Genomic DNA, 25,036 nt, shown 5'->3' with positions numbered 1-25,036 from the left:
AGCCTTGAAACTCCAAGCATACTGCTCAACAGAAAAAAGGAACCGCAAACCTGCCAGAAGAAATGTGTCTTGTCCTCTTTCTTCCTCCTTTCATTCCTGTTCTTTCAAAATGAAGACTGCTCAGGGAGAAAAGGAAAGAGAACAAGAGGGATAAGCAGGAGCCTTTGTTGTCATGTGTTTAAAATAGTCAGAGATCAGGAAAAACAAGAAGAAAAACTAGTCAGAGCCAGTGTTATTAGCTTCCATGGTAACTCATGTAGCTTCAAGGGAATGATGGGTGTCGTTTTGATTTGTTTTGTTTTGTTTTCTCAAATGCAGTCTTACTCTAAACCTCCCATATTCTCTAGCAAGCAGACATTGCATTAAATGTCTTCAGCCCTAAGGCGCAGGAAACTCTGAATATCTCATCTCTAAAAGCGAGGTAGCCAAAGCTGGGACCTAACACGGAAGCTTGCGACACAGGCACTGCAGGACTGGTCTATTTTCCCGAAGAGTACAGTGAGTGGACGTGTATTCTCATCTTCTCTTTCTTTTCTCTCTAGAAACGGGGAAAATTGACCAAGAAATTCACAAATACAACACCCCAGGCTTCACAGGCTGCCTGTCCAGAGTCCAGTTCAACCACATCGCCCCACTGAAGGCAGCCTTGAGACAGACGAACGCCTCGGCCCACGTGCACATTCAGGGCGAGCTGGTGGAGTCCAACTGTGGGGCCTCCCCACTGACACTTTCCCCCATGTCTTCGGCCACTGACCCTTGGCATCTAGATCACTTGGATTCAGGTAAAACCCTAGGCTGATTGCTTCATTCCTTTCGACCTCACTTTCCTCAGCTGTAGAATGGGTTGCTCGTGCACCCTTGCTGACCCTGTCAGGAGGGGATTAAGACACAGCAGGAAGGAAATGCTAAACTATGAGTTCTCGGTGTAATGCTTGGCACCTATGAAGGGCCAAAGAGTTATCTCTACTCAAAAGCAGAAACAGAGAAATTAGAGGTTAAGAGTGTAGGGTTGGATGAGGACTCTTCATGTAGGTGAAGAGATGACCAAACTGCTGTCTGCAACATGGCTGTGGAGGTCTTGTGTTATGAGTTGTTTTTCCATCAGCCTGGTCCCACCGCTGCGCCAGCCCCAAATAATACACAGAGACTCTGTATTTGATAAAAATGCTGTTGGCCAGTTACTATCATTTCTTATCTTAAATATTAACCCATTTCTATAAATCTAGTATTTCCACGTGGTCTCATCTTACCGGAAAGAGGGGCAGGCATTCTGCTCTGCCCAGTCGCTACATGCTGACTCCTCCCTACTACTTCCTTGAGATGGAGAGGTGGCATTTTCTCAGTGACCTGCAAATCCAGTACTCAGTGGGTCTCCAAGCAACCCCAGTCAACCAGGAATGTTAGTGACCCTTAAAACAGTAAGAGTTCACAAGATGGGACAACATAAGAGTGAAGCCCAAATTCCAACACCATCACTGCTTCTTACCAGCAGATTAAACTCCATGCAGCTGCCATAACCTCATTTCTCAGCTTCTCAATTCCCAAAATAGGGACAGTAAGACCTAAATCACTAGAATTCTACATGAGATTATGTGCTCAATGGGTAAGAGCCCTTGCTGCTCTTACAGAGAAATGGTATTCAGTTCCCAGCACCCAATGGTATCTTACAACCATCTATAAGTCCAGTCCTGGTCATCTGAAACCTTCTGCTCCTCAGGGACACTGCAAGCATATGATACACATATGTACTTACAGCAAACACTCGTACACAGAAAATAAAAAAATATATTTGAAAATGGTAACTTAACACAGTCATAGATTCATGGCAAACTTGTAAATATTTAACGGTCACAATATTAATAGTCATCATGATTATTATGTTAGATGATTAGCTATAGCTTGAGAATGTCCATTAAAAGTTTCCAAATCCCACCTCTACGCTCACACACACACACACACACACACACACACACACACAGAGAGAGAGAGAGAGAGAGAGAGAGAGAGAGAGAGAGAGAGAATTCATAACGACTTATACAGTAGTACACATTTGATTGCTTTAATCACCTTGCAGGCCTGTGCCAGTATTTAGCTTCATAGCAGCCGTCACTGTGGTGATTCTTACTAGACTGTCCCTGGAAAATTTGTAAAGCCAGAATTGTTCCATTAACAGACTAAGCAGCTCTCCTTGTTCCTTACTTATGGGTTCCTATAACATGATGAGAGTGCAGTGTGCCAAGGGCAGTCACAGGGCACTCAGCAAGCAAGGCTTTCCTCCTGGATTGGCTTGAACAAAGAAAGCATTCCTGCTGCAGCAGGAAGAAAGGGAAGGTGGAAATAGAGGAGAAAAAGCTTGTATCAGGTCCACAAGAGTGGTAGTCTTCGGGTAAATCCCTGCACATGTGAGGGTGAACAGCTGGTGAACTGCCTTTAAATGCATGGATTCTGGGGTGCTACAGGTAGAAACTGCAAGTGGTGGCTATGGGTAGCTATGAGCATGTGTGTTCTACTGCCCAGAAACTGGATTCAAAAACTATCAATGCTTCCTCAGGGAAAGATAAGCTCATATTCATTATGACTTAATTAGCCAATTGTTTGCTTTTGAAGTCTGTGAAATGAATGCAGTTTAGATACCAAACCACTTTAGTTCATGGATTTAAAAAAGAAAATGTTTTATTCATGACAGGTTCCTTCTGATTGATTCATGCAAATGTATACAGTTTAGAAAACATTTCTGTTGGTATTCAACACTCAAATTAAATTCTTCATTCCAAGTCAGCACAAACTTGTAATTGTAGCACTTAGCCAAAAGGGTTCCAAGTTCAAGGTCAGCCTGGGTTACATAGCAGGACCCTGTCAGACAGGAAAAAATCAAAGGGTAGAGGGAAGGAGGAAGGAAGGGAGGAACAGGAAGGGAGAAGAGGAAAGCAAAGAAATCAGCCATTTGGGATTTAAATCTAATCACAGCCCATTTCTACAACTGGGGAAATGTCTTTTGCTGTTAAATGTCAGTGTAGTGAGATAGTTCTTGTGAACTCTATTAGAAGGAAGAGTGGAATACTCCCTCTAACTGTGAAACAGAGCCTCACTCAGGTAATATGATCCCATCTTTACTCCCTTAGGTAAAAGGGAGCAGGAGAGGGGTACATGGTACAAGAGAAGGGACAAAGAGAAGTCTGGGTGGGTGTTTAGTTCATAACAGCCTCCAATACAAGGATGAAAAGCGTTTCCCCTACTCTTAAATTCAATGCTAAAAGTTAAAACGACAAAAGATAGATCAAGAGGAGAAAAGAAAAAAAAATATTTAAAAAAAAAGAGCTTTCCAAAGATGTAATTTTAGAAATTGTGAAAAATCAAAGGTCTCTAGACCATGTACAAAGGGAAATAAAATAATAAGTTGTGATGGCCTATTAATAGGACTTCTAGAATAGATTAGAGATGAGAATGTTTATGATAGTGCTTATCATGAAGGCATGATGGATCTCTGTCTCTCTTTCAGAGAGGGGAGTTCTGGAAGGTTTACTCTCCTGGGAGGGAAAGATAGCCGGAAGAGAGAAGTATGGCTGCCTTGTCCTCCAGATTCTTCACCTTCTCTCAGTAATAGAAGCTCTAGTTAGGTTTAATAAAATGTTGCCATGCAAGCTTGAGGACCTGAGTTCGATCCCCAGCATCTACTCCCCACCCCCCAAAAAGCCAGGCATGGGGGCATGCATCTATAATCTCAGATGTGAAGGGGTGAAAGCAGGGTGAGCTCTGGGGCTCACTGGTCAGCCTAGCAGAATCAGTGAGCTCCAGGATCAGTGAGAAACCCAGTCTCAGGAGTTAAGAAGATGGAGAGTAATGATGTGGACCTCTGAACCCAGACACAGAGAGAGAGAGAGAGAGAGAGAGAGAGAGAGAGAGAGAGAGAGAGAGAGAGAGAGACAGAGACAGAGAGGATGGGAGAAAAGACAGGAAGGCACACACACACACACACACACACACACAAATATATATAGAGAGATTTAAATTTGATTTATAAATTTGATACTAACTCTGGGATTCCTAATGGATCCTCATGCTAGCAACTTCACCCTTACTTCTACAAGCATCATTTTGAGTTCAGAGTCAAGGGTGCTGTGTGGTCTAGATAATCCCCATGCTTGAATAGAGGGGTAATTCTTGCTATGAGATATTCAAAAAGAAAACCAAAGCATGAACGCAAGAATAATGTTTTCCTCTATGAATACTGCAAGGGTAGGACTGGCATTTGAGACAGAAAGAGAATAAAGGTGAGCACTGGCCAGCCCTGGCCTGGCCTGAGACATCTTGACTAAAGTGTTTCATGGCATAGCTTTGAAGTATGCCCTCCGCTTGATAGCCTCAGGTCACCTGGAAGCTTGTTAGAGAGGAGGAGCAACCAAATCAGTGCCTCCATTTCATCCGGGATTCCTAGACAGCTTGCCACATGTACAAGAAAGTCTGAAAGCCCTCATCTGGTTTTGACCTCCACCTCTGGGACACTTTAGGATTGCCGGGGTGTCAATGTGGATTCTGGACCTCTGAGCACAGCATGCTTATCGTGTCTGTAGGTAAAAACCTCCTCAAGTGAATCTAATATGTAGCAAGGTTGAGAATCACTCACCAAACTGGAGGGGTTCCTTGATGAGCACTTGAGAGTAGGCTATGGAAAGAAAGAAGACAGGCTGGGACCCTCCTTTAGTGGTAGAACACGTGCCTGAAATGTACAATGCCTGGGTTTGATCTCCAGCCCCAGAAAATCAATCAATCAATCAATCAATCAATAAAGTAGCTAACCTTTTTTGGCAGCTTGACTAGGTTTAGAATCACCTAGGAGTCACACCTTCAGGGTTTGTCTGAGGACATTTCCAGTTCAGTTGGATGGAGGGAGGGAACACCATCTTGAATGTAAGACAGCACCACTCCGTGGATTGGGGTCCTGGACTAACAGGAAGGGAGGAGGAGACCTGGGCATCCACACTCACCTGCTTCCCGAAGGCAGATGCAGTGCGGCCCTCCCTGCCTCATGCTGCACCGCTGGTCCTTCAGACCCTTCCTTCCTTAAGACGCCTTTGTCAGGCATTTTACCACACCAATGGCAAAGTTTCAGCATAGCTGTTATCAGGTAGAAAACAAAACAAAACAAAACAACCCCAGTCTGTCTTATTTTATGGGTCACAGGGTACAGTTGCTGTGACTCACCTTTCAGAATTGTTGGGTCTTGTGTTTTCCGCTCTATCCCATTCAGAATCTTATTACTTCCTTGGAATGGGAAGGACTTGCCAGCAAGAGATGGCTACAGATGGTGCCCGCAGTCTGTAAAACACAAAAGCAAAACAAACAGCAGAAAGCATGAGTCCAAGAGTCAGCTACCACCCGTTTCTGTGCATGCCAACCCGCGCACACACACACACACACACACGTGTGTGTGTGTGTGTGTGTGTGTGTGTGTGTGTGTGTGTGTGTGTGTGTGTGTGCACTCCCATAAAGCCCTTGGGAGTCTGGTCCCATTCATGGTATTTGACACACAGTGAACTGGACCAAACAGATAAGCTCCATCCCTACAGGTCTTCTGGTTAGAAGGATGATGGCTTCTTACTGTTTCAGGTGACTCGAGTACATACAGCAAACACTCTTGGCATAATTCATATGGTGAATCGTAATCTTCAAAAGACCTGCCTTTGGAAGGTTCTAATAGCACAGTAGCCACTGTAACCCTCAGCTGTCTGGACCATAGACCTTAAATGAACCAGAGTCTGATATTCTGATACTCAGCCATCCTTACCAAAAATCCACTCAGGTCCTCCATAGTGGAGTAGGCAAGAAATCAGAAATAAGGAAGCATGGGCAGCTAGATAGTAACACACAGTTCTTCTCATGCCCAACCCAAGGACAGAGGGTGTCTGGAAGCAGCGAGGGTTGAGCACTCAAACTGTCCCATGGAAACCGGCAGCTTCCCAGAGCAACTGGAAAACCAGCCCTCTTAGGACTGTGAATCAGCTCCCACATAACATGGTACTTGAGATTATTCACTGTAACAACTCCAAGCTCCCTTACATTCCAGAATGATCTCTCTAGGAACGGGGAACCATGTCAGCCTACTTACCACTGAAAACAAAGCATTTCTGAAAGCATCATGCCTCTGGGTCTGTGGGGTTTTGTTTTGTGTGTGTGTGTGTGTGTGTGTGTGTGTGTGTGTGTGTGTGTGTGTGTGTATGTGTGTGTGTTTTCTTGTATATATTCATTTGTGCATGGTGTGCTTGAATGTATATGTGTGTTTGTGTGTTCAAATGTGTGTGTATGTGCAGGTGTGACTGCACATGTGTACACATGCATGTTGAGGCCTGAAGCTGACCTTGAGTGTCTTCTTCCGTCACTCTCCACTTTACTGAGGCCTCTCTTTCAGAAGCTGGAACCTGCCGACTCCAGCAAGTCTAATTAGCCAGTTTGCCCTTGGGGTTCCAGCTCTACCTTCTCAGTGCTGGAGTTGCAGGTGGCCTCCAAGTCTACCTGGCTTTGACATGGCTTATGGAGATCTGAGCTCCAGCCCTCACACTTAGATGGCAAGTAATTTACCCACTGAGCCATCCACACCCCCACCCCCCATGCTATGGTTTGAAATGAGTTGGTTTCTTGTCCATATTCCAAATTCCTTTTCTACCATCTGAAGATAAAATATTTTTGTATCTTCATATGCAAAGGAGTTATGGATATAATGAGCGTTTAAAAACTTCACACATCTATTCAGCTTCCTTCCTAAATACAAGCTGGTGTTTGGCTTTCTTCGCCACCTGCAAGCACTTAAGTGTAATCATTCCAGCTTTTATAATTTCTCTCCCCATTGTTGTGCTAAGATCTCATGATTGCTGCACTTATTTCATACACCTAATCTTTGTGTTATCTTATTTGTCTTTTTTTTTCTCTTCAGTAACCAGCACAGCACACAGTTTTATGCAAGTGTAAAGAAGAGTGTACACCCATTAGCTAATGTGCATTTTCCTGCAAATGTTCCAAATTCTACTTTTCCTGCACATGTAATATTACGGATTTCTACATCTAATGATAGTATTCATTACACCGCGCCTTTTGTTCCTCTGGTATTTTCATAGTAAATAGCTTTCTAAGTGATTTCAGTCTGAAGAAATACTTTTGTTTCATTTTAATAGTTCTTAAAAACTTCCTTGTGAAATATTCCAAAGGGCAGTCCTCTTTCTCCAACATACTCAACCAAACTAGTGCCCCATAATATCCCTGTAAAGTTTTGCTATGTTTATTAGATCCGTTTACATTTTCATTATTCATGGGTGAGGTTAAGTTTCCTGGTGCATGGATATGCATCCTTTGTGTTTATCTTCCTGCCTTATTCAAACGGTCTGGGCAGGGTGCTTGGCTTGAGGAGAGGGGAATGCCAGAACTTTCAGGCTGCCTCCCTTTCCTCTCTTACTCCACCCAAGCCCCCATCCCAGATGATGAGTACACTAATGTTCGAAGTATGTCTTCAGTTAATCTCTGCTGAGTAGAGAGCCTCACAGACACGCTGGAGGTGCGTCTCAGTCGCCTATGTGATTCTACATCAATCAATAGAAATAAAAGTTAACTGTCACATGATAATCCACATTCTAATGTTTTCCTAGTTCAGTTTCTACTTTTGTAATGTAGAAGTCTCTATTTTTTTCCATGCTAAAATGTTAGTGCTGTATGCTTTGGGAGTCTTATTTACTGTCTCCTCCATTCCAAATATGCTTTATGAATTAGTCCCTGCTTCTTGAAATGATTTTGTTTTGATGGTAAGATCTATATATTTTTCCACCAGAAGGAGACTGGTAGGAAACCAACCCCCCCCCCCAGTGATTGTCCCTTGCTCCAGTGGCAGTGATTGACACACATCCTTTATCACATTACCCTTTATAATTGAGTTACTTGTAGCCTGTTACAAGATCTGACTCTTCATGAGATGGGAACAAGCTCTGTCTGGGCTCTTCTAGTTGCACTGAACTAGAATGAATTCTCTCTCTCTCTCTCTCTCTCTCTCTCTCTCTCTCTCTCTCTCTCTCTCTCTCTCTTTTATTCGGGGTAGTTCATCCTGTCCAGTTCGCTCAGATCACCCATCCTCCAGCCCCCACCCCACAGGGCAAAGCACTTAGAAGCTTTCCTGTCTTCTCAAGTCTGCACCTGCCAGGCATTTCAGTCATTAGCTCTGTCACATGGGCTGGCTAAGTGAAGGGCAACCCTCTGGTACCCGTTGCCATGGCAACTTCTCGGTTGGTGGCAGAAACAGAGACTCCAGCAAGGCATAATATATTATTTATTTTGCTTTGCTCCTGTACCACAGGAACATTATCCCCGCCAGTGAAAACAGAGCTTGCAGTCAGGGCTTTTCTGTCTCTATTAACACTTGTTCTCATCATTTCTGCTACATTGTAACTTTTGGGTTTTTTTGTTTTTTGTTTTTTTTTGTTGTTGTTTGTTTGTTTGTTTTTTTCTGTTTAGTTTTTTGAGACAGTGTATCCTTGTGTTGCCCAGGCTAGTCCTGAGCTTCTGAATTGAAATGAGTCTCCTGCCTCAGCATTCTGAGAGCTGGGACCACACGTATATTCACCATCACACATGACTGTACTGCATTTTCTTGTTCACACTCAAGCGTGCTATATGGCCCAGTGATGACCCTGAACTGCAGGTCCTTCTTCCCCTGCCCTCTACATGCTGAGATTACAAACATACACCACCACACTTTGTTAACATGTCAAAGGAAATTGAGCTCAGGGCCTCATGGATGGTAGGTAGACACTCTGTACCTGAGCTACAACCCAACCCTATGCACTGATCTTTGAAGTATTATTGACTTTCTCGATCAGTCACGTCATGGATCTGTAGCTCTACTCAGGGGAGTGTAAAGCCCTCCATGTGACAAAGCATGGCTTCTTTGCTAACTCATCATTTTTAAAATGTTGCTGTCACCTGAATTCACAGGTGTGAGGTCCTCTGAGGGGAATAGCAGTCACCCCTTAGAAATGTTCATTCTACCTGTGCTGACAGATTAGCTTTTGTCCTTGCCAATAGCCAGTAAAGCAGAAAAAAGAAAAAAAAAAGTATTTAAATGAAGTTTAGAGCCAACACATCACGACACATCAGGCTTTCTTCTCTGTAGTCACTGTAGTCTTCCCTGTCTTCAGATCTCCGAGTCATGCTGTAAATACAAAACAACTATTCAGAAATGTACACAATTGAGAAGATTCCTGATTCTGCCATTTTGTTTTTGCCTAAGGACAACCAAAAAAGGTTCCTTAAAGAATTGAAATCTGGGAGCCTGGGAGATTTACATAGTAGGTAAAGATGCTTACTTACCATATAACCTTGTGACCAGAGTTCAAGTCACCAAACCCACTAAGGTGGAAGAGAGAACTAACTCTGTAAAACTGTCCTCTGCCTTACACACACACACACACACACATACACACACAGTCCCACACACATACACTAAAATTTTTCAAAAAGAATTTAAATCTATATTATGTTAAAATATAAACAAACACAAAAATGCACGTGAGTGTGGGTACAGTTGTATTAAATATGAAGAATGTGATAACTCGATTTGAAAGTGTGCCTTGGAAAAGCTAAAGATGGTTCTTAATCATTTTCTTGAGAAAGTAAACCTAGAAAACTGGAAAGGATACAAACAAAAGTAATGTTAGCTGCAAGTTAGAAATTACTTCTGTGATTTTGCTTTATGCTGACAGAGACCACAAGTTGCACTGAGCGGTCAATAGTAGATTTAAGTGTGTGTGTAAGAAAACAACTTGGGATAGCTAAGTTTGCTTCATTTGCCCTGTGCATTCTTGGTATCCAATTCAGATTATCAGGCTTAGGGGCAAGTGTTTTCCCCCCAGTGAGCCCTCTCACCCTCCTGTTAGACATATTTTAAAGATAAAAACAACGGGGCCTGGAGAGATGGCCTAACAAGTAAGAGAATTTGCTCTGCATGCATGGAATTCTGAAAGGTGAATAAACATTACATGGAAAGAAGAAAGAACTCCTTCTAAGCCATCAGAAAATAGTAACTGCCCCGCCAAAAAAAACCATTCTTGTCATTATTGCATCTGTAGGGACAGTGAGCATTGCAGGTCAGTATTGTAGCAGGCAGGAGGACCCCACCCAACCCAACCCCACCCCACCCCCACTGCACAGGGCCACTGGTAACTTTTCTCACTCAGTGACTAGGCTTGTTCCTCTATGAAATCCAACCACCTTTTGAAATGTTGACCTCAAGCACAAAAATAATTCCACTCTTATTTTTTTTTTTTTTACTCTGAATTGTTTTTGCTAAATTTTGTCATTCTTTAAATAGAGTAGGGAAGTCTGGAATGAAATTTGCGTAGCTATAGATTAAATACATCTCTCCTCTTTTTTCTGCTTTCTTCCTCTCCTGTCTTTTTAAATGGATAAACCATCCTCAAAGCTGCTAGTTAAATGTGTTCCACACTTTGTTGACATGAAGAAGAAGAGCTGTGGCAGAACCGCGTGGCTTGTACTAGGTGCTTATCGTGTTATCTTTATAATGAGGTGAGCCTGAGCCAGGGAGGAATCCGTAGGAAACATCAGGCTCACAATTTAGTAGCCCCAGCTAATTTTTTTTCCCCCAGAGTCCTCTTTGATGGCCTACCAATCATTCTGCGTACCAACAAGCACAGACAACTAATTGTCTTTTGAGATCTGCAGTTAGTTCAAAAGGAAAACATTTCAAAAGATGTTTGAAAAAAAATGCCTAAAATAAACAGAAATATGTGTATCACAGGCTTTTATATTCAGTTTTCTTTTCTTTTTGGTCAGCTTTTGGGACTAAAAGACATTGGCTCTAAATTCAAAAAGTATAAAGTGTATCATATAAAGTTTCACTTGCACTCATGCAGCTGAAGAGTATTTCAAAGCTCAGGACCTAGATACATTGACAAGAGACTTAACACGTGTGCAGACTTAATTTTAAGGGCACTTTAGGTTTGCCTATTTCCCCAGCCCATCTGTAGCAGAGCCAAATCAGCCAGCAGTCTTCAGTCTAGCTGTCCTCCGGTGTTCTCAGAACCCTCCTGTTTCTGGAAATTTAGGGATTAAAAAAGTCAGTTTCATATTTTATGAGATGATGATCATAACACAAACATGGACAGGGTCTATTCACAGGGAGGGCTGGATACAGTGTCTCAAACTGTAGACAGTACCACCTGCAAGTTGAAGATTTCAAATTACAGCAGAAGAGTAACTAGTTTAGAAATGCATCCTCACTCAACTTGTTTGAAAGACATACAACAATAACAAAAGACAATCCGTAATGCCTAGCCATCTCCAAACGAGCCATCTCTGTACTCAAACTGTGGCCTCTGAATTTATTAGAGATCTTCACTAAAAGGAAGTCTGAGGAGACCCTTACCCTGATTTCTGAGATACCACCATGTATCTACACATCCTAACAAAAGGTGGAAGCTATCATTTGACTGGGTTTTATCTGATGGAAGTGACTTTTCACTGACTGCCAAGCCAGGGAATTCCAGACATCCAGTCTTCTCCGATACTTGCATAGTTTGAGTAGAAGTGAGAGGAAGTGTAAGGACACAGATCCTCCTAAGACTTTCTCTTATGAACTACGCCAATCCATGTCTGGGGAAAACTGAAATGCGTTGGGGAATGTCCTTGAAATACGCATTTGGATTTATTCACAGTGACTTCTTCCTTCACTTGCCTTCACTCTCTCCTTAAAAGCTGAGACCAATTCCACAGCTCTGCCAATAGCCCTGGCTTCCAAAAGCTGCTTCGCTGATATGAAAACCATCAGTGTTTTCAGCTGAGCCTTCCTTACAAGTGATTTGCTTACAAGGCTTGTGAGTGTGCAGATCTGTGGTTAGGCATCTATTTAAAACAAACAAACAAACAAAAAAACCCAAAAAAACAAAACAAAATAACATTGACAGGTTACTCTGAAGCATTAGAAGATCAGACATACCATAATATGCCCACAAAGCCTAGGATTTCTACTCTGATCTGAACTATACAACCCTGCCTTTGCAAGGCCGAGCCCTCAAGGAAGCAAGAAACCTTTGCAAAAATAAACACAAATCTATACCTTCCACAGCCCAGGATTTAAAAATAAATAATTTGTTTTTTTCTTTGTAGATACTTTTAAATGCATTCAAAATCCAAAGCACACCATTGTGCTAATGTATTTCCCTCCTTGATATACCCCCTTCACAGAGAGGAGGCACTGTGGAGATTAACCTTCCCTGTATTGGGTCAAGAAGTACCTAGGATACTAGGAAAGCATGACTTCATGCCCACATGAACCTGGCTAGCACCATCCCATAAACTGAGAGCCTAGAAGGAATAAGGAGGGGGGAAGAAAGAGCCTGCTGCACAGTGGCATGCTCTCCCCCTCCCGTCCTCTCCCCTCCATCTCCCTTCATTTCTGGCCACTATGGGTTAAACTGCTCTTCTCCACTAGAACCTCCCACCAGGGAGAACTGAAAGACCTGAAAGGAGCCCAGACAAATCCTTGCTTGTGTCAGATACGCCAAGGGCAAGAAAACCTGAAGAACACTATCTAAGGACATACCTAAGGCAAATGCTTATTAATCCTCTGCCTGCATTTTCTTAGACCATTATATTAGAATAGACTTTGCCTCCTAAGTTCAAAGCTCTGCAGACTTGCAATGAGATATTAGAGCAGTGGCCCTTTTATGGCTTTCACAACAATAAACAGAAATGGAGCTGAAGAAATGAAATGAAATGGTCATTAAGGTCACAGATGTGGTGGGGGCGGGGTGCAAAGTTCTCAGAAGGAATTATTCATACTCAGATACAGGAGAACAGCTGGAGATAGGGACTACCAGCAGTGAGGGTCTCTGTTACAGTTGGGCAACTCAAAGGGAGGTATGTATTCAAGCGCGATAGGAGCCTGTTAGAAATGCAGACTCACCCCCCCCACACACACACACACACACACCACCCAGGGCCTGGCCAGGAGTGTGCTATCAGAATCTGAATTTTTCCCAAGAACCTCTGCTTCAAATGCACCTTCCTGTTGGAAAGCTTTAAACCAGAACACTCTAAACATCAATTGCTCTCCCCTAGGGTGCATCAACGGCTGCAGAGAGGTACAGCAATGTCCCAAGGCCTCAGAAGACCTAGGTTATACCCAGCCACACTGTGCATAGGCTCTTCAAGCCTGACCCCCAAGGCCTGATTTCCACAGGGTGCAAAAGCACCTCACAGGAACACGACCTAGGAACCGTGTAGCACAAAGGGCCTTCTCGCTCCGACCAGAGTTAAAAATGGTATTTCCCCAATTTAGTGCCTTTTCCCAGACTTCTTCAATCTGGCACTCACTCCCTGTGACAGGAAGGAAAAGGAGTAATGACAAACCTCAACAAGGAAGGTGACATGTCACTAAGGAAAATCCCATCCCCCACAGCTCTTACTTGCCATACAGGGAAGCCATGTTAAGCGACAGAGGCCCAGGAACACAGGTCTAGGTTGACCCAAATTCCATGTTCCAACATGGAGGCAGTTTCATGAAGTTTTATAGTTTTACAGAACAACAACAAAAAAAAAAGTCATAAACTAAGGCAAGTACGTCAGAGAGGCAGGGGGAGCTTTTATATAGGCTTTCGATGCTATCTGCTAACATTCTTAGCTTTGGGGTTGGTGGGAACTATCGGCCTGCTAAATTAATAGATTCCAAAATGTTTTTATCTGTTAGTCACTAGGTGTTAGTTTCCACACAGAGGTAGGCTAGGAACAGAATGGCTGTCCTGGAGGGCTATAACTAGCCCAAGATAGGTTATTAGCCTCTGGACCTGCAACATTCCAGTCTCCTGTACAGTACTGAAATTCTAACCAGCCAGTCTGTCTCTGCAGACACGGTTTCTTTTCAGTAATTTCTGCTCACACCACATAGTGCCACAGCCCCTGGTTCTAAGACTCTGACCTAGACGGCCCAGCTTTGTTCAAGAGCTGCAGTAACAAGCTTGGATTAGAGTCATCAAGGCATTTGCTGCGTCTTCCAGGCTCTTATTTCCTGGAATAAATAATTGACTAGGGACACATGGAAATAGTCTGTTAAGAATGAGAAAGGCACCCCCCCCAAAAAAAAAAAAAAAAAAAAAAACAAAAAACCGAAGAGCTCTCAAAAGCTCCAGTCTTGAGCATCATGACCTCTCATGGGGTCACAGCACTCACCTCCTCCCACACTTGGAAGTTTTGGCCTCTTCTGTAGCATGATCTGATCCCTCTTGTAGCACTGGTGAGTGATGTCCAACTGCCATCTTTTATATATGCTAAACTTGATCTCTCTCTCTCTCCCTCCCCCACCCTCCTTATTACCACAATAATGTTCCTAAAAAGCATCCTAAAGGAGACTAAAGGTAACTTGAGCACCTATCAGCACCCACGGCTCTGGCCTAATCACCACCCACTCTTGGAATTCACATACTCTCTGATACAGAGATTGAGAGACTAATGAAATCTCTAAAATCCAAGTATAAAAGTAACAATGTGCAATCCACACATATACATAATGGTATCTAAAAGAGTTGATTTACAATCAGTTATACACGGAAGGAAGAAATATGATAAATACAATAAAGTTTATTGTTCACTCGGTCCTTTGATATAGACGGAGGTGGGGATTTTTTTAAAATAATTAGGACATATAGCAGGCTGCAAGTTCATTTATTCTGTTTTCATCCAATTAACCCCTTTCCCCCAAGGGATCTTAGTCAAACAGGTTAATTGTCAAGTCAGAAGGCGAAAATTCAAAACTCTCTTCCCCGTATGATATGGGGAATTCTGGCTAGCTGGCTTTCATTAGAAACCGGAGGTGGAAAATGGAGGCGGAAGATGATACCCAGAATCCCCTAGGCAGGATCATTCCTTCTGCCTGCAAAAGCCTGCTGAGCCAGAGTCTCATTGTGAGAACAGTGGCAACCTCTTTCAGAGAAAGCAGGACTGCTTAAGTCTTCAGCATCTTTATCAATAGCCATTTGTTTTCTTATCTATTTCCAAAGTACAGTCAATAGTGAATAACTAGACAAGTTAATTGGGGAAAAAAAAAAATCACTTTCTGCTATTAGAACTCAGATCCAAAAGGAGAATAAATGAAACAACGAAGATGAGAAAACCAGAAGAAACGCACACACATCTCATCTCAGGCGCTGCCTCGAAATAAGACTGCAATTTAAATTAAATTATAATTAATAGCAGCAGTTTTGTTGAAGAGCCTCAGATCATCACTTCCAATGCTGAAGCTCCCGTGGTTTCCATGGAGACATTTTCTCTATGTGATGTCAAATTCAATCTTTTCCCCCCCTCTTTTAGTCTCTGACATATGACAACCTGAAGCTTTTAGTGCCTTTCATTTGGGGGAGTTTTACATTAAATAATCTCAATTTATTCTTTTATGCAGTTAAATGTGTGGGTTTTTTTTGTGTGTGTGTGTGTGTGTGTTTTGTTTTGTTTTGCTATTTGTTTCTGAGCCTAAAGTCCACACATTTTCATGTTTGAAACATTAACTAAGAACTACAGCCACTGAAATTATCTTTGTCTTATTCTGTACTCTCTCCTCCCGCTTCCCTAGACAGACGAGAAACTAGAAAAATAATTTCTATATTCTGCTCTTCCGTGTGCATTTTAAAATTAGTCTCCAGTTTCAACGCTTGTCTTTGAACTTCTTTTTATTAATTTCTTCATAGTTTAGAAATGCAATCAAAAACTGTATTGTTTGAAAACACAGTTACCTCTGTTCTTAGCTTTGCCGTGGCCGTGACCATTTTCTTTGTGTCTTTTTGTTTCTTCAGGGGTGATATCTGCTACCAAGAGATCAGGGTTCTGATTTGCAGTGTCAGTTCAGGTTTCTTGGAGTTGACCTCTTACTGACATTGTGTGCAATTTCCCCTTGTCAGATAAATATCTTTCATGTTCTATTTTGGATATTTAAAAAAAAAATAATAAAACACACATGCAGACACTAATTTTTTAAAAAATGTATATGAGTGGTTTGCCTGTATGTCTGTGTACTACTTGCATGCCTGGTGTCCATGGGAGCAGAAGAGGGCATTGGTCTATGAGTATAATACTAGAACTACCAAACAAAAATAATGCAAGCAGGGGGGATACACAGAAGTGTGCATACTTCCTGAGAAATTAAATCTGAGCAGGAATGGCTCTGTGCCTGGTGGTTGCCATCACGTGGTAGTTATTTTGTGCTCTGTGACAAAATACCTGATATAACCGACTCAAGGAAGGAAGGGTTCTCCTGCTCACCATTTCAGAGGTGTTATTCCAACACAGTGGGAGTCCTTTGGTGCAGCAAAACAGCTCACAGCACAGTGGCCAGGAAGTAAGGAAAGACACAGGAAGGGCCCAGGGACAAGAAGTCTCCAAGAATCCAGCTAGAATCCCACCTCCTAAGTTTCCAGAATCTCCCCAAATAGGGCCAACTTCCAATAGATGAGTGTTTTTTTTTGGGGGGGACACTTATATGTTCTATCCTTTGGGGGTCCAGGGGAAAAAGCATTGAGTATAGTCTGTACTTAGAGGATGCAACTCTGCCCCTGTTTATTTTACCACTCCAAATTGGGATCTACTTACAAAATCTCCCAAGATATTGACTCCCTGATATTTCAGCACCTGTAAAATTGTTTGGCTCTCACAGGGGGCAGGAAGGGGGGCATGGGGGGAGGGTAAGAATACCAACAGTATGATTATCAACAGTAGACTAGAGCACATGTCATGAATGAGCTCTGTCATCCACATCCCAGGCTTGTGTCTTGGCTACCGTATTTCTCTACACATTCCAAAAGGATTGGGGGGTGGGATCAGTAACAAAGAAATACATCTACTATAGTAGCAATTGCTGTGATTGCCTGGGTAAAATAGCTTGACCGTGAGGAAGTGGGCATTCATATGCTTTGGAATAACCAGGCTTAAGTTAAAAATAAAGCCACAAAAAAAAAAAAAAAAAAAAAAAAAAAAAAAAAATGGATTTCATGAAAGGAAAAAAGAACTACATGTCCTTGATTTTTGTAAGGGTTTCTAATGGCCTGAAGGTATTCCACTAATTGATTTCTAACATCAACCAGGGTCTAGTGAATGTGGCATCTTTAATATGTTTCCAGTGTTTAATATATTCATTTCCATTGTTTGTGAGAAAGGAAGAATAAAGCTGTTGCTTTGCTTTAAGGCTTTACTTGACAGTGGGCAGCTGAGTTTTTAAATTAGTCCTGCATGGAAGAGTTATTGAAGGGTATCTTAGTTATGGTTTCTGTTACTGTGATGAAACACCACCACCAGAAGGGCCTTGGGGAGGAAAAAGCTGCTTTCGCTCACAGCTCCATATAACAGTTCATCACTGTGAGGGAAGGAGCTCAAGCAGGGAAGCAACGTAGGGCAGGAGCTGGTGCAGAGGCCATGGAGGGTACCGCTCACTGGCTTGCTCCTCATGGCTTGTTCAGCCTCTCTTTTAGAACCCAGGACCACCACCCCAAGGATGGCCCCACCCACAATGGACTAAGCCCTCCCCCATCGATCACTAATTAAGAAAATACCCTACAGCCTTGTCTACAGCCCAGCCTTACAGAATCATTCTCTTAATGAGGCTCCTTCCTCACTGATGACTTCAGCGTATGTCAAGTCGGCATAAAACTACCCAGCACAAAGAGGCCCCACAGACGTCTGAACAACACTTCACAGGCTCGTTTTAACTATGCTTATCGATGAAGATGCATTTAGCCCTCCCTTACTATGCAACACTGTTGTTCATCATCATGGAACTTTAAACTAAGACCTGTCCACATAGGAAGTGATCCGGTGCTGGGGAGGAGGCACAGAGGATAAAATACTTCTGTACAAGCATGAGGGCCAAAGTGTGATTGCTAAACCAACATTTAAAAAAAAAAATGGCACATGATTGTGATTGTGATTTCACCCCTGGGGAATCCACCATGGCTCACTGGCCAGCCAATCCCAGTTTTGGATCCATGAAAAACTCTGTCTCTAAAAGCATATAGTGCTTTGAGGACGGCGTTCATAGTTGTCCTCTGGCCTCTACACATATGTGCAACACATGTGAACATATATGGACGTAATAAGAATTAAGACTACGGCTACTGAAAAGGGGCCCAGCCACATAACCAGAAATTGGTACTTTCCTTCAAGAAAGAGGTAAAATTTGATGGGAAAAGAGAAGAAAAACCAGAAATCCAGGCAGAGAGTGTTCTCTGATGAGCTGGCCTGAAGATGTGAAGGCTCCGTTACATTCAGAATATTTAGTTGGAAAAGGAGCCTCATGAGGGGAGGAGCAGGAGAGAAATCCAATGCACATGGGGCCTTCAGAAGACCACGAAATTCAGATTCACCTCAGCGGCAATCCTGGGAGGCTTCACTCTCCTTCTCCAGCCCAAACTTCCAGCACTGTTTATAGCTGTGACATCAAAGGCACTAGAGAGGGGCTGGGATGTTGGTTAGTGGTAGAGCATTTGCCTGGCTTGCACAAGGACTTGGTCTAAACTTCATCCTTGAAAAGGGGGCCACGTCAAGGAATGAACCAAGTCTTACTGTGCCCTGTGGTTGCATGAGTTGCATGACACATAGTGGAAAGCTACAAGGCAAACTCAAACAAGTCACCAGACCCAGAGAAGATCATAATTCAAACCACATCCATACTTTTCATTAGCATTTTCACTGTATAAACAAAGTCTTACATGGTGCAAGTAATTAGACCACCAGGGACAGGAAATTCTCATCACTACACATCTTGCCTATTTTATTGTTCATGTGCATACTGAATGGAGTCTGACACAGTGACGATACTCTCACCAAGATCTAATAAGTGAATGGATGTGTCACTTCTACTTATTAGTAATTCTCTGAATAAGAAGACCCAGCTATAAATAAGAAATCCAGTAGATATTTTTTCTATTGCTTTTAAGTAAACTGGTTTTAGTCATATAAGAGAGTTTTGTGATGTTGCCATGATAAAACGCCATGACTTATGGAAGAATGCCATGTCCTTCCTCCTTGCAAGGTTTACTTCTGGAAACTTGCGGTTTCCAGATACACGACAATGCATCTACAGAAAAGCTGGAGTCAGGTGGGTCCTGGTCACTCTGACGGACTGGTACCAACTGCACCGCAACCCAGAACCTCAGCATGTTTCTTATACACAGGACAGGAGAAGAAATTAGTTAATCCAGGAAGACAGTGTCAGCAGGCTAGCGGTCTCAGGCTGTAAAAATCCAGGAGGAGAAAGCCGTGACCACCAGTGTTTGTACACATTGCCATCATCTCTATTGAACCATAGAAAGGGCTTTGCCACTCTGCCATCCCTCTGAGCCTGACCCAGAAGGAAGGCTTTGTCAATTTCCCACAGGTCCCACTGGCACTCGATGTGGTCATGCCCATGTCGACAATACACACTCTCACTCAGGACTTCATTCAGAATGTATACACTCACGGAGGCTTCCTTTGCTCCCCACCGAAGACTTTATTTTGTCTTACAGCTCCAGAAGGAGAGTCCAAAATAGCAGGCTGACAGAACAGGAAGCTGAGAAATCACATCTTCAACTGCTCACAGAAGTAGAGAGGGTGAACTGGAAGTGGAGAGAGGCGCTAATCTCCTAAAACCCACAACATGATGTACTTCCCCCCAGCAAGGCTTCACTTTCTAAGAGTTACATAACCTCCCCCAAACAGCACCACTGACTGGGGACCAAGAGGCCTATGGGGAACATTTTTTCATTCACACCACCAGAGTGATAAGCTCATAAATGATTGACCTTTGCCTTCTTGAGTTGACATTTGATATCTTAAACCAATCCTATCTACCCCAGAAAAGTTTGAAGAAGTTGGAGAGAGGGAGACCCATTAGGGAAAGAAGCAAACTGTTCTCTTCCCATGTTTCCCAAGATATCTAGACGTAGGCTAGGGCCAGTTAATGCAAGCAAATGACATCCAAGGCACCATTTATACCCACAACTAAAGACTCAGGAAAGTGTGGATAATATGGAGATACATTTTCTTTCACTCATATGCTTGTCAGAGCAGTCAACAGGTTTGAATGGTGCTGGTGGTTGAAAAGATCAATAATGTACAAATCTAGGAGAGAACAAATCCTTTGGTCCTAGGTAAACATGCCAAGTCTGGGACCAGCGATACGGCTTAGTGAGTAAAGACATTTGTTGCCAAGACTGACTACCTCAGTTCAATCAGTGGTGCTCACACAGTAAGGGACAACCAGCTCCTGCAGGTTGACCTCTAACCTCCACCAGTACATCTTGCAATGCTTATGCCCACATATATGTATGTATGTATGTATGTATATACACATATATATGCACACATATGCAAAATAAATAAAAACTAAATTTAAAAAATTATACGAAGTCTAAGAGAGAAAAACACTAAACCATGCACGCTGGTTAAAAATGTGAAACCCCTTATTTGGCTCACACGTTTCTAAGGAGACAGGCTCTGACTACTTTTGTCATGATCCTGGAGATTATTAGCCAGGGATGAATCTGTCTTTAGGAAGTCCCTAGCAAGATTCTACCTGAATCATAACACTGGCCTCTGTTTAATTATACCAAGTACAAACCTTGGAAATGTTTGTACTTGGAATCCAGCGGGTTTCTCTATCTGCTTTAAACTCTGGTTCTCTGCTCCATCTGCTGGAGGAAAAGTTACCTCCAAGTGGAGATAGATTTGCTTAAACTTCTCAAAGGGAAAGTCCTACCACTGCAAATTCTTTTGTGGGCTGGAAGGGTGTGGGGATGTAGCTCAGTGGTAGAACCTTGCCTGGCAGGTATGTGATCATAGGTTTGATCCCAGCTCTGCCAAAAAGAAAAAAAATCCACCCATGAAGGTGAATTTGCTTTTTTTTTTTTTTTTTCTTACTTTAGTTGCTCCACTGAGCTAAGAAAGGTGTCAGAATCTATTTGGCTTCGGAACACTAAGTGGAATTTATCTTAGAGAAACATCTAAATTTTACACAACTGCTTCTAATGTTTTTTTTTTTTTTTTTTTTTTTGAACAGGGAAAGAAATAGAAAATTAAGCTATTAACATTCTTCTCAACGTTTCTGAACTTTAAGTCCTTTACATATTCCTGAAAGGTCTGGTGTTTTATTAAAGCCATGTTAAATATTAAGGAAGCAATTACTTTTAAACTAATAGTGTGTGTTGTAAAAATCTCATCAGCATATAAAGCCTAAACTGGTAGTAGTGTGTGGAACAGATGTGGTTTGGAGACAGATTTTAGCAGAACACGGGAAAAACAAACGCCTTGCTTCTGTGCGGGTGGGTATGGCTTTAAAGAACTGCAAATCAAAAAAGTCTGTCCTTAAAGGTCTGTACTAAATGCAGATAGCCTCCCCCCACCTTGTCATTCTTCCCGAATGTTATCCAAAGCCTTTTAGAGTGTGTTTTAAAGTCTGTAGGATATGATCAGCTATTTAGAGACTATTTAAGTCATATAGGAGGATTATGAAGGTCATATGCTCCCAAGTACATACAGGGCTTGAGTGTCTATGGATTTAATGTCCTGACACCAACCCCAGGATGACTGTTCCAAAAGTAGACTCATCTGCAGAGCGGGAACAGGCTTGCTTAAAACATTCTAAGATTCCGTAACATTTCCCTCAAATAAGCCATAACACTGGAACTTGCACAAAGAAAAATAGTGAAACCAGGGGTGGGGTTTTCTGGAATTTTTGTAGGAGACAATAGTAAGGTTGGGTCCATCTGAGGTAGAAATTTCATCTGTAACGATGGAAAGTGTCAAAGGGTTGTATGGAGAAATAAATATGAGATTATTTAGTGCATTTGAGTCTCCAGCTTCACCATTTCTTTCTCTACAGCCAGTGCGGATTTCCCATACAACCCAGGACAAGGCCAAGCTATCAGAAATGGAGTCAACAGAAACTCAGCTATCATTGGAGGTATGTGATACAGACAACAGACTTTCTAGCAGCTATCACCTGATTATCTCTTAAAAATGGGACTGGAGAGACAGCTAAGCAGGTAAGACTAAATACTCCTTTTCCAGATGGACCCAAGTTCAGTCCCCAGAACCCACACAAGGCCGCTCACAACTGCCTGTGACACCAGCTCAGGGAATCCCCCACAGGCATCCACACACATGTATACATACACTCACACACAGACAAGTACATAATAAATAAAATACAGTTAAGTCACATTATCCCAAATTCAAGTATAATCTCTCAAGGTCCCTATCCCTATTGGTTTTGGCTTTTGGGGTTTTGGGTTGTTGTTCTGTTTTGTTTTGTTTTGTTTTTTTAATAAACTCAAAGTATCATATGAACCTATACATGAAACAGGTTGGTGACTTTTTGACAAGTTCATACACCCATATCCACCACCGCAACAAAGAAAATCTGTTTGCTCCTCCGGGTTTCATAACTGACGTAAAATTTGCCACACTTTCACTCATTAGGCATAATGGCTTTTTTATATCTTTCCACACTGTTTTGCTTATCAATAGCATTTGTTTCTCTTGCCAAGTTGTATTTCATCAAACAGATGTGCCATCATTTGTTTTTTTCCACTTACCCATTGCTAGATTATTGCTGTCACCAGATTCCGGTTATTATGAGTAAAGCTGCACACATCCTAATAATCTTGCGCACATACTGTGGACTTAAGCATCCATTTCTCTTTGATAATTCCTAGAAATACAATCACTAAGATAGTAAAGAAAGTGGATATTTAACTTTGTAAGTCGCTCTGATCCAGCCACCCTGGTAAGTGAGTTTATGGCACCACTGTGCTTTCTGACCTGTGATTATCTCATTACTAGTGATGCCCAGTGTCTTTTCAGGGTTTACTGTCTCATGCAAATATTTTTGTGAGGTGTCTTGAAATCTTTCTCCAGCTCCTTAATCAATTGTTTGGTTTCTTGCTATTGATTTGAAAGAGTTTGTTTCACAGATACAAGACTTTTGTCAAACAAGGGTAAATAAATATTTTTTCCTAATCTACAGATTGTTAACAAACCTGTCGGGAACCGTCTTTGCGGGACTCCAATTGGAGCCAGCCGAGCGGCCCCCAAGTCTGTACCTGAGTGCGGGAGTGTGGTTAAGGGAAAGGCTGGCTATAGAAGATAAAGACAGAGAGACAGAATAAAGGTCAGGAGGGCAGATCAGTCAATACTGAAATGCCACGAGTTTATATTTTACCACTCTTATATACCTTATCCAAAAAGGGGAACACAGTATCATGTATACGGAGCAAACACACTTTTCTTCCTCACCCATTCTAAGGGTTCAGTAACCACACCTTAGCTTCTTGTTCCCTAGCCTTGAGGTCAGGACTAGCCATAACTGATTCAGGTCTGTTGTTATTTAGAATTAAGACAGCCAAACATCCTTCTGCAGCCACACCTTTGAGCTTTAGGTCTTATGACTTGCTGAGGACAGCTCTGAACTCTCTGCCCTTGTGCCAAGATGGAGTGCAGCCATCTTTATGGGCACCCACATCTGACTCCATGTTGCACATTCTTACTGATTTTCTGTTTAGCGTTTCTGTCGACTACAAAGCAGAAGAGGGCCCAAGTCTCCAACTGTGGCCGCGGATTGGTCTAACTCCTCCTCTGGTTCTGTCAGTTTCCTTTGCTGTTTTGTAGTTCTACCAGACAGGTACACACTTGAACCCCTCACAGCTTCTTAAATTGGGTGCTTTGTCATCGTGTCGATATTTTTCCCTACTCCTCTGGTACTCGGACCTTTTGCCTCCCTTTGTCAGTCTTGATTGTTAGCAGCTGGTTTGCACAGGCCCTCTGCGCTCACTCTATTATCTCTGTCTTCTAATCTGATTGACATTTCTCCTCATGGGAAGGAAAAAAAATTCTTGGCACGTTTGGTCATTTTTATATTGGCTGCTAGACATTATTAGCTTGACTGAGTTTGGGGGCTTAATTGTCTTCTTATATTGAGTGCTAAGGTCGCTTTACAGAACGAACAGCTTGGTGTCTTCTAGTCATCATAAGCCTCTGCAGGGCAGCTCTTGACAGATCTTTTACTCCCTTAAAAGCTCACCTTTAGCATGACCCTTCACAGTCTGAACTGAACGCCCGCAGTTATTCCCCATCAGAACTGGATCATCCTCCAGCCCCGTGTGAGCTCCGAATGACCCTTCTTGTGCCTCGGGCTGTGTGGAAGCTCACACACATGCACACAAGCACGTATTAGTTGCTGGAGGTTCAGCAGCTTCACAGATCAGCAGACCACTGGGTTTTACTCGGTTGTCTCAGCAGCGTGGACAGTCAGAAACAAAGCTGGGCAAATCATGGAAACCCGCACGTCATTTCTGACTCTTTCCTCGGGCATCATGTGCCTGACCTACCTGCAGTCTACCGTCTGAGAGCCTGTGCTTCATATGTGTTATCTAGTATTTTAGTTACTTTGGGTGAGAAGCATTCCAGTTCCTGTTAACCCCTTTGTGCCCAGAAGCAGACCTTTCTGCTGCCCTCACGACTGTCACTCACTGTTGTCTGCAGTGGTGGGAAGATGTAAAATGTGTGCAAGGCGTGTTTAACTTCTGGCTCTTGCCTCCCCAGGGGTCATCGCTGTGGTGATTTTCACCATCCTCTGCACCCTGGTATTCCTCATCCGATACATGTTCCGTCACAAGGGCACCTACCACACCAATGAAGCCAAGGGGGCTGACTCAGCCGAGAGTGCGGATGCTGCCATCATGAACAACGACCCCAACTTCACAGAGACCATTGACGAGAACAAAAAGGAGTGGCTCATCTGAGGGGTGGCTCTTTACCCATGGGATAGGGAGGGGGGAGTTAGGGGGAGGGGAGAGGGACACGAGCACCCTGTGTCATACCCCTGAGCACACGCGCGCGTAACTGTATCAGCACAAGCTGGGGAAGGCAAGCAAGCCAAAACTCTTAAGAACTGACAGCCACATAATAATATACTTTTTAATATTTCTTTATAGCTGAGTCCCCCCTCCCCCCGCCACCTTCTGTA

At 42.8% G+C, this 25,036-nt stretch overlaps 1 protein-coding gene across 1 annotated transcript in view; it reads left to right on the top strand.

Moving 5' to 3' along the window:
* The window catches only part of Cntnap2 (contactin associated protein 2), a 1,802,334-nt gene extending 1,777,516 nt beyond the window's left edge, over positions 1-24,818 (top strand). The window contains 3 exon segments of the mRNA XM_051174658.1: positions 543-782; positions 21,893-21,973; positions 24,613-24,818. Of these exon segments, the coding sequence (XP_051030615.1) occupies positions 543-782; positions 21,893-21,973; positions 24,613-24,812 (521 nt within the window). The 3' untranslated portion in view covers positions 24,813-24,818.
* Positions 24,819-25,036: the final 218 nt, after the last annotated feature.

The sequence above is a fragment of the Phodopus roborovskii genome, unplaced genomic scaffold, assembly GCF_943737965.1.
Source record: "Phodopus roborovskii unplaced genomic scaffold, PHOROB, whole genome shotgun sequence".
Classification (NCBI taxonomy): Eukaryota; Metazoa; Chordata; class Mammalia; order Rodentia; family Cricetidae; genus Phodopus; species Phodopus roborovskii.
This window is presented reverse-complemented; position numbering and strand designations above follow the sequence as displayed.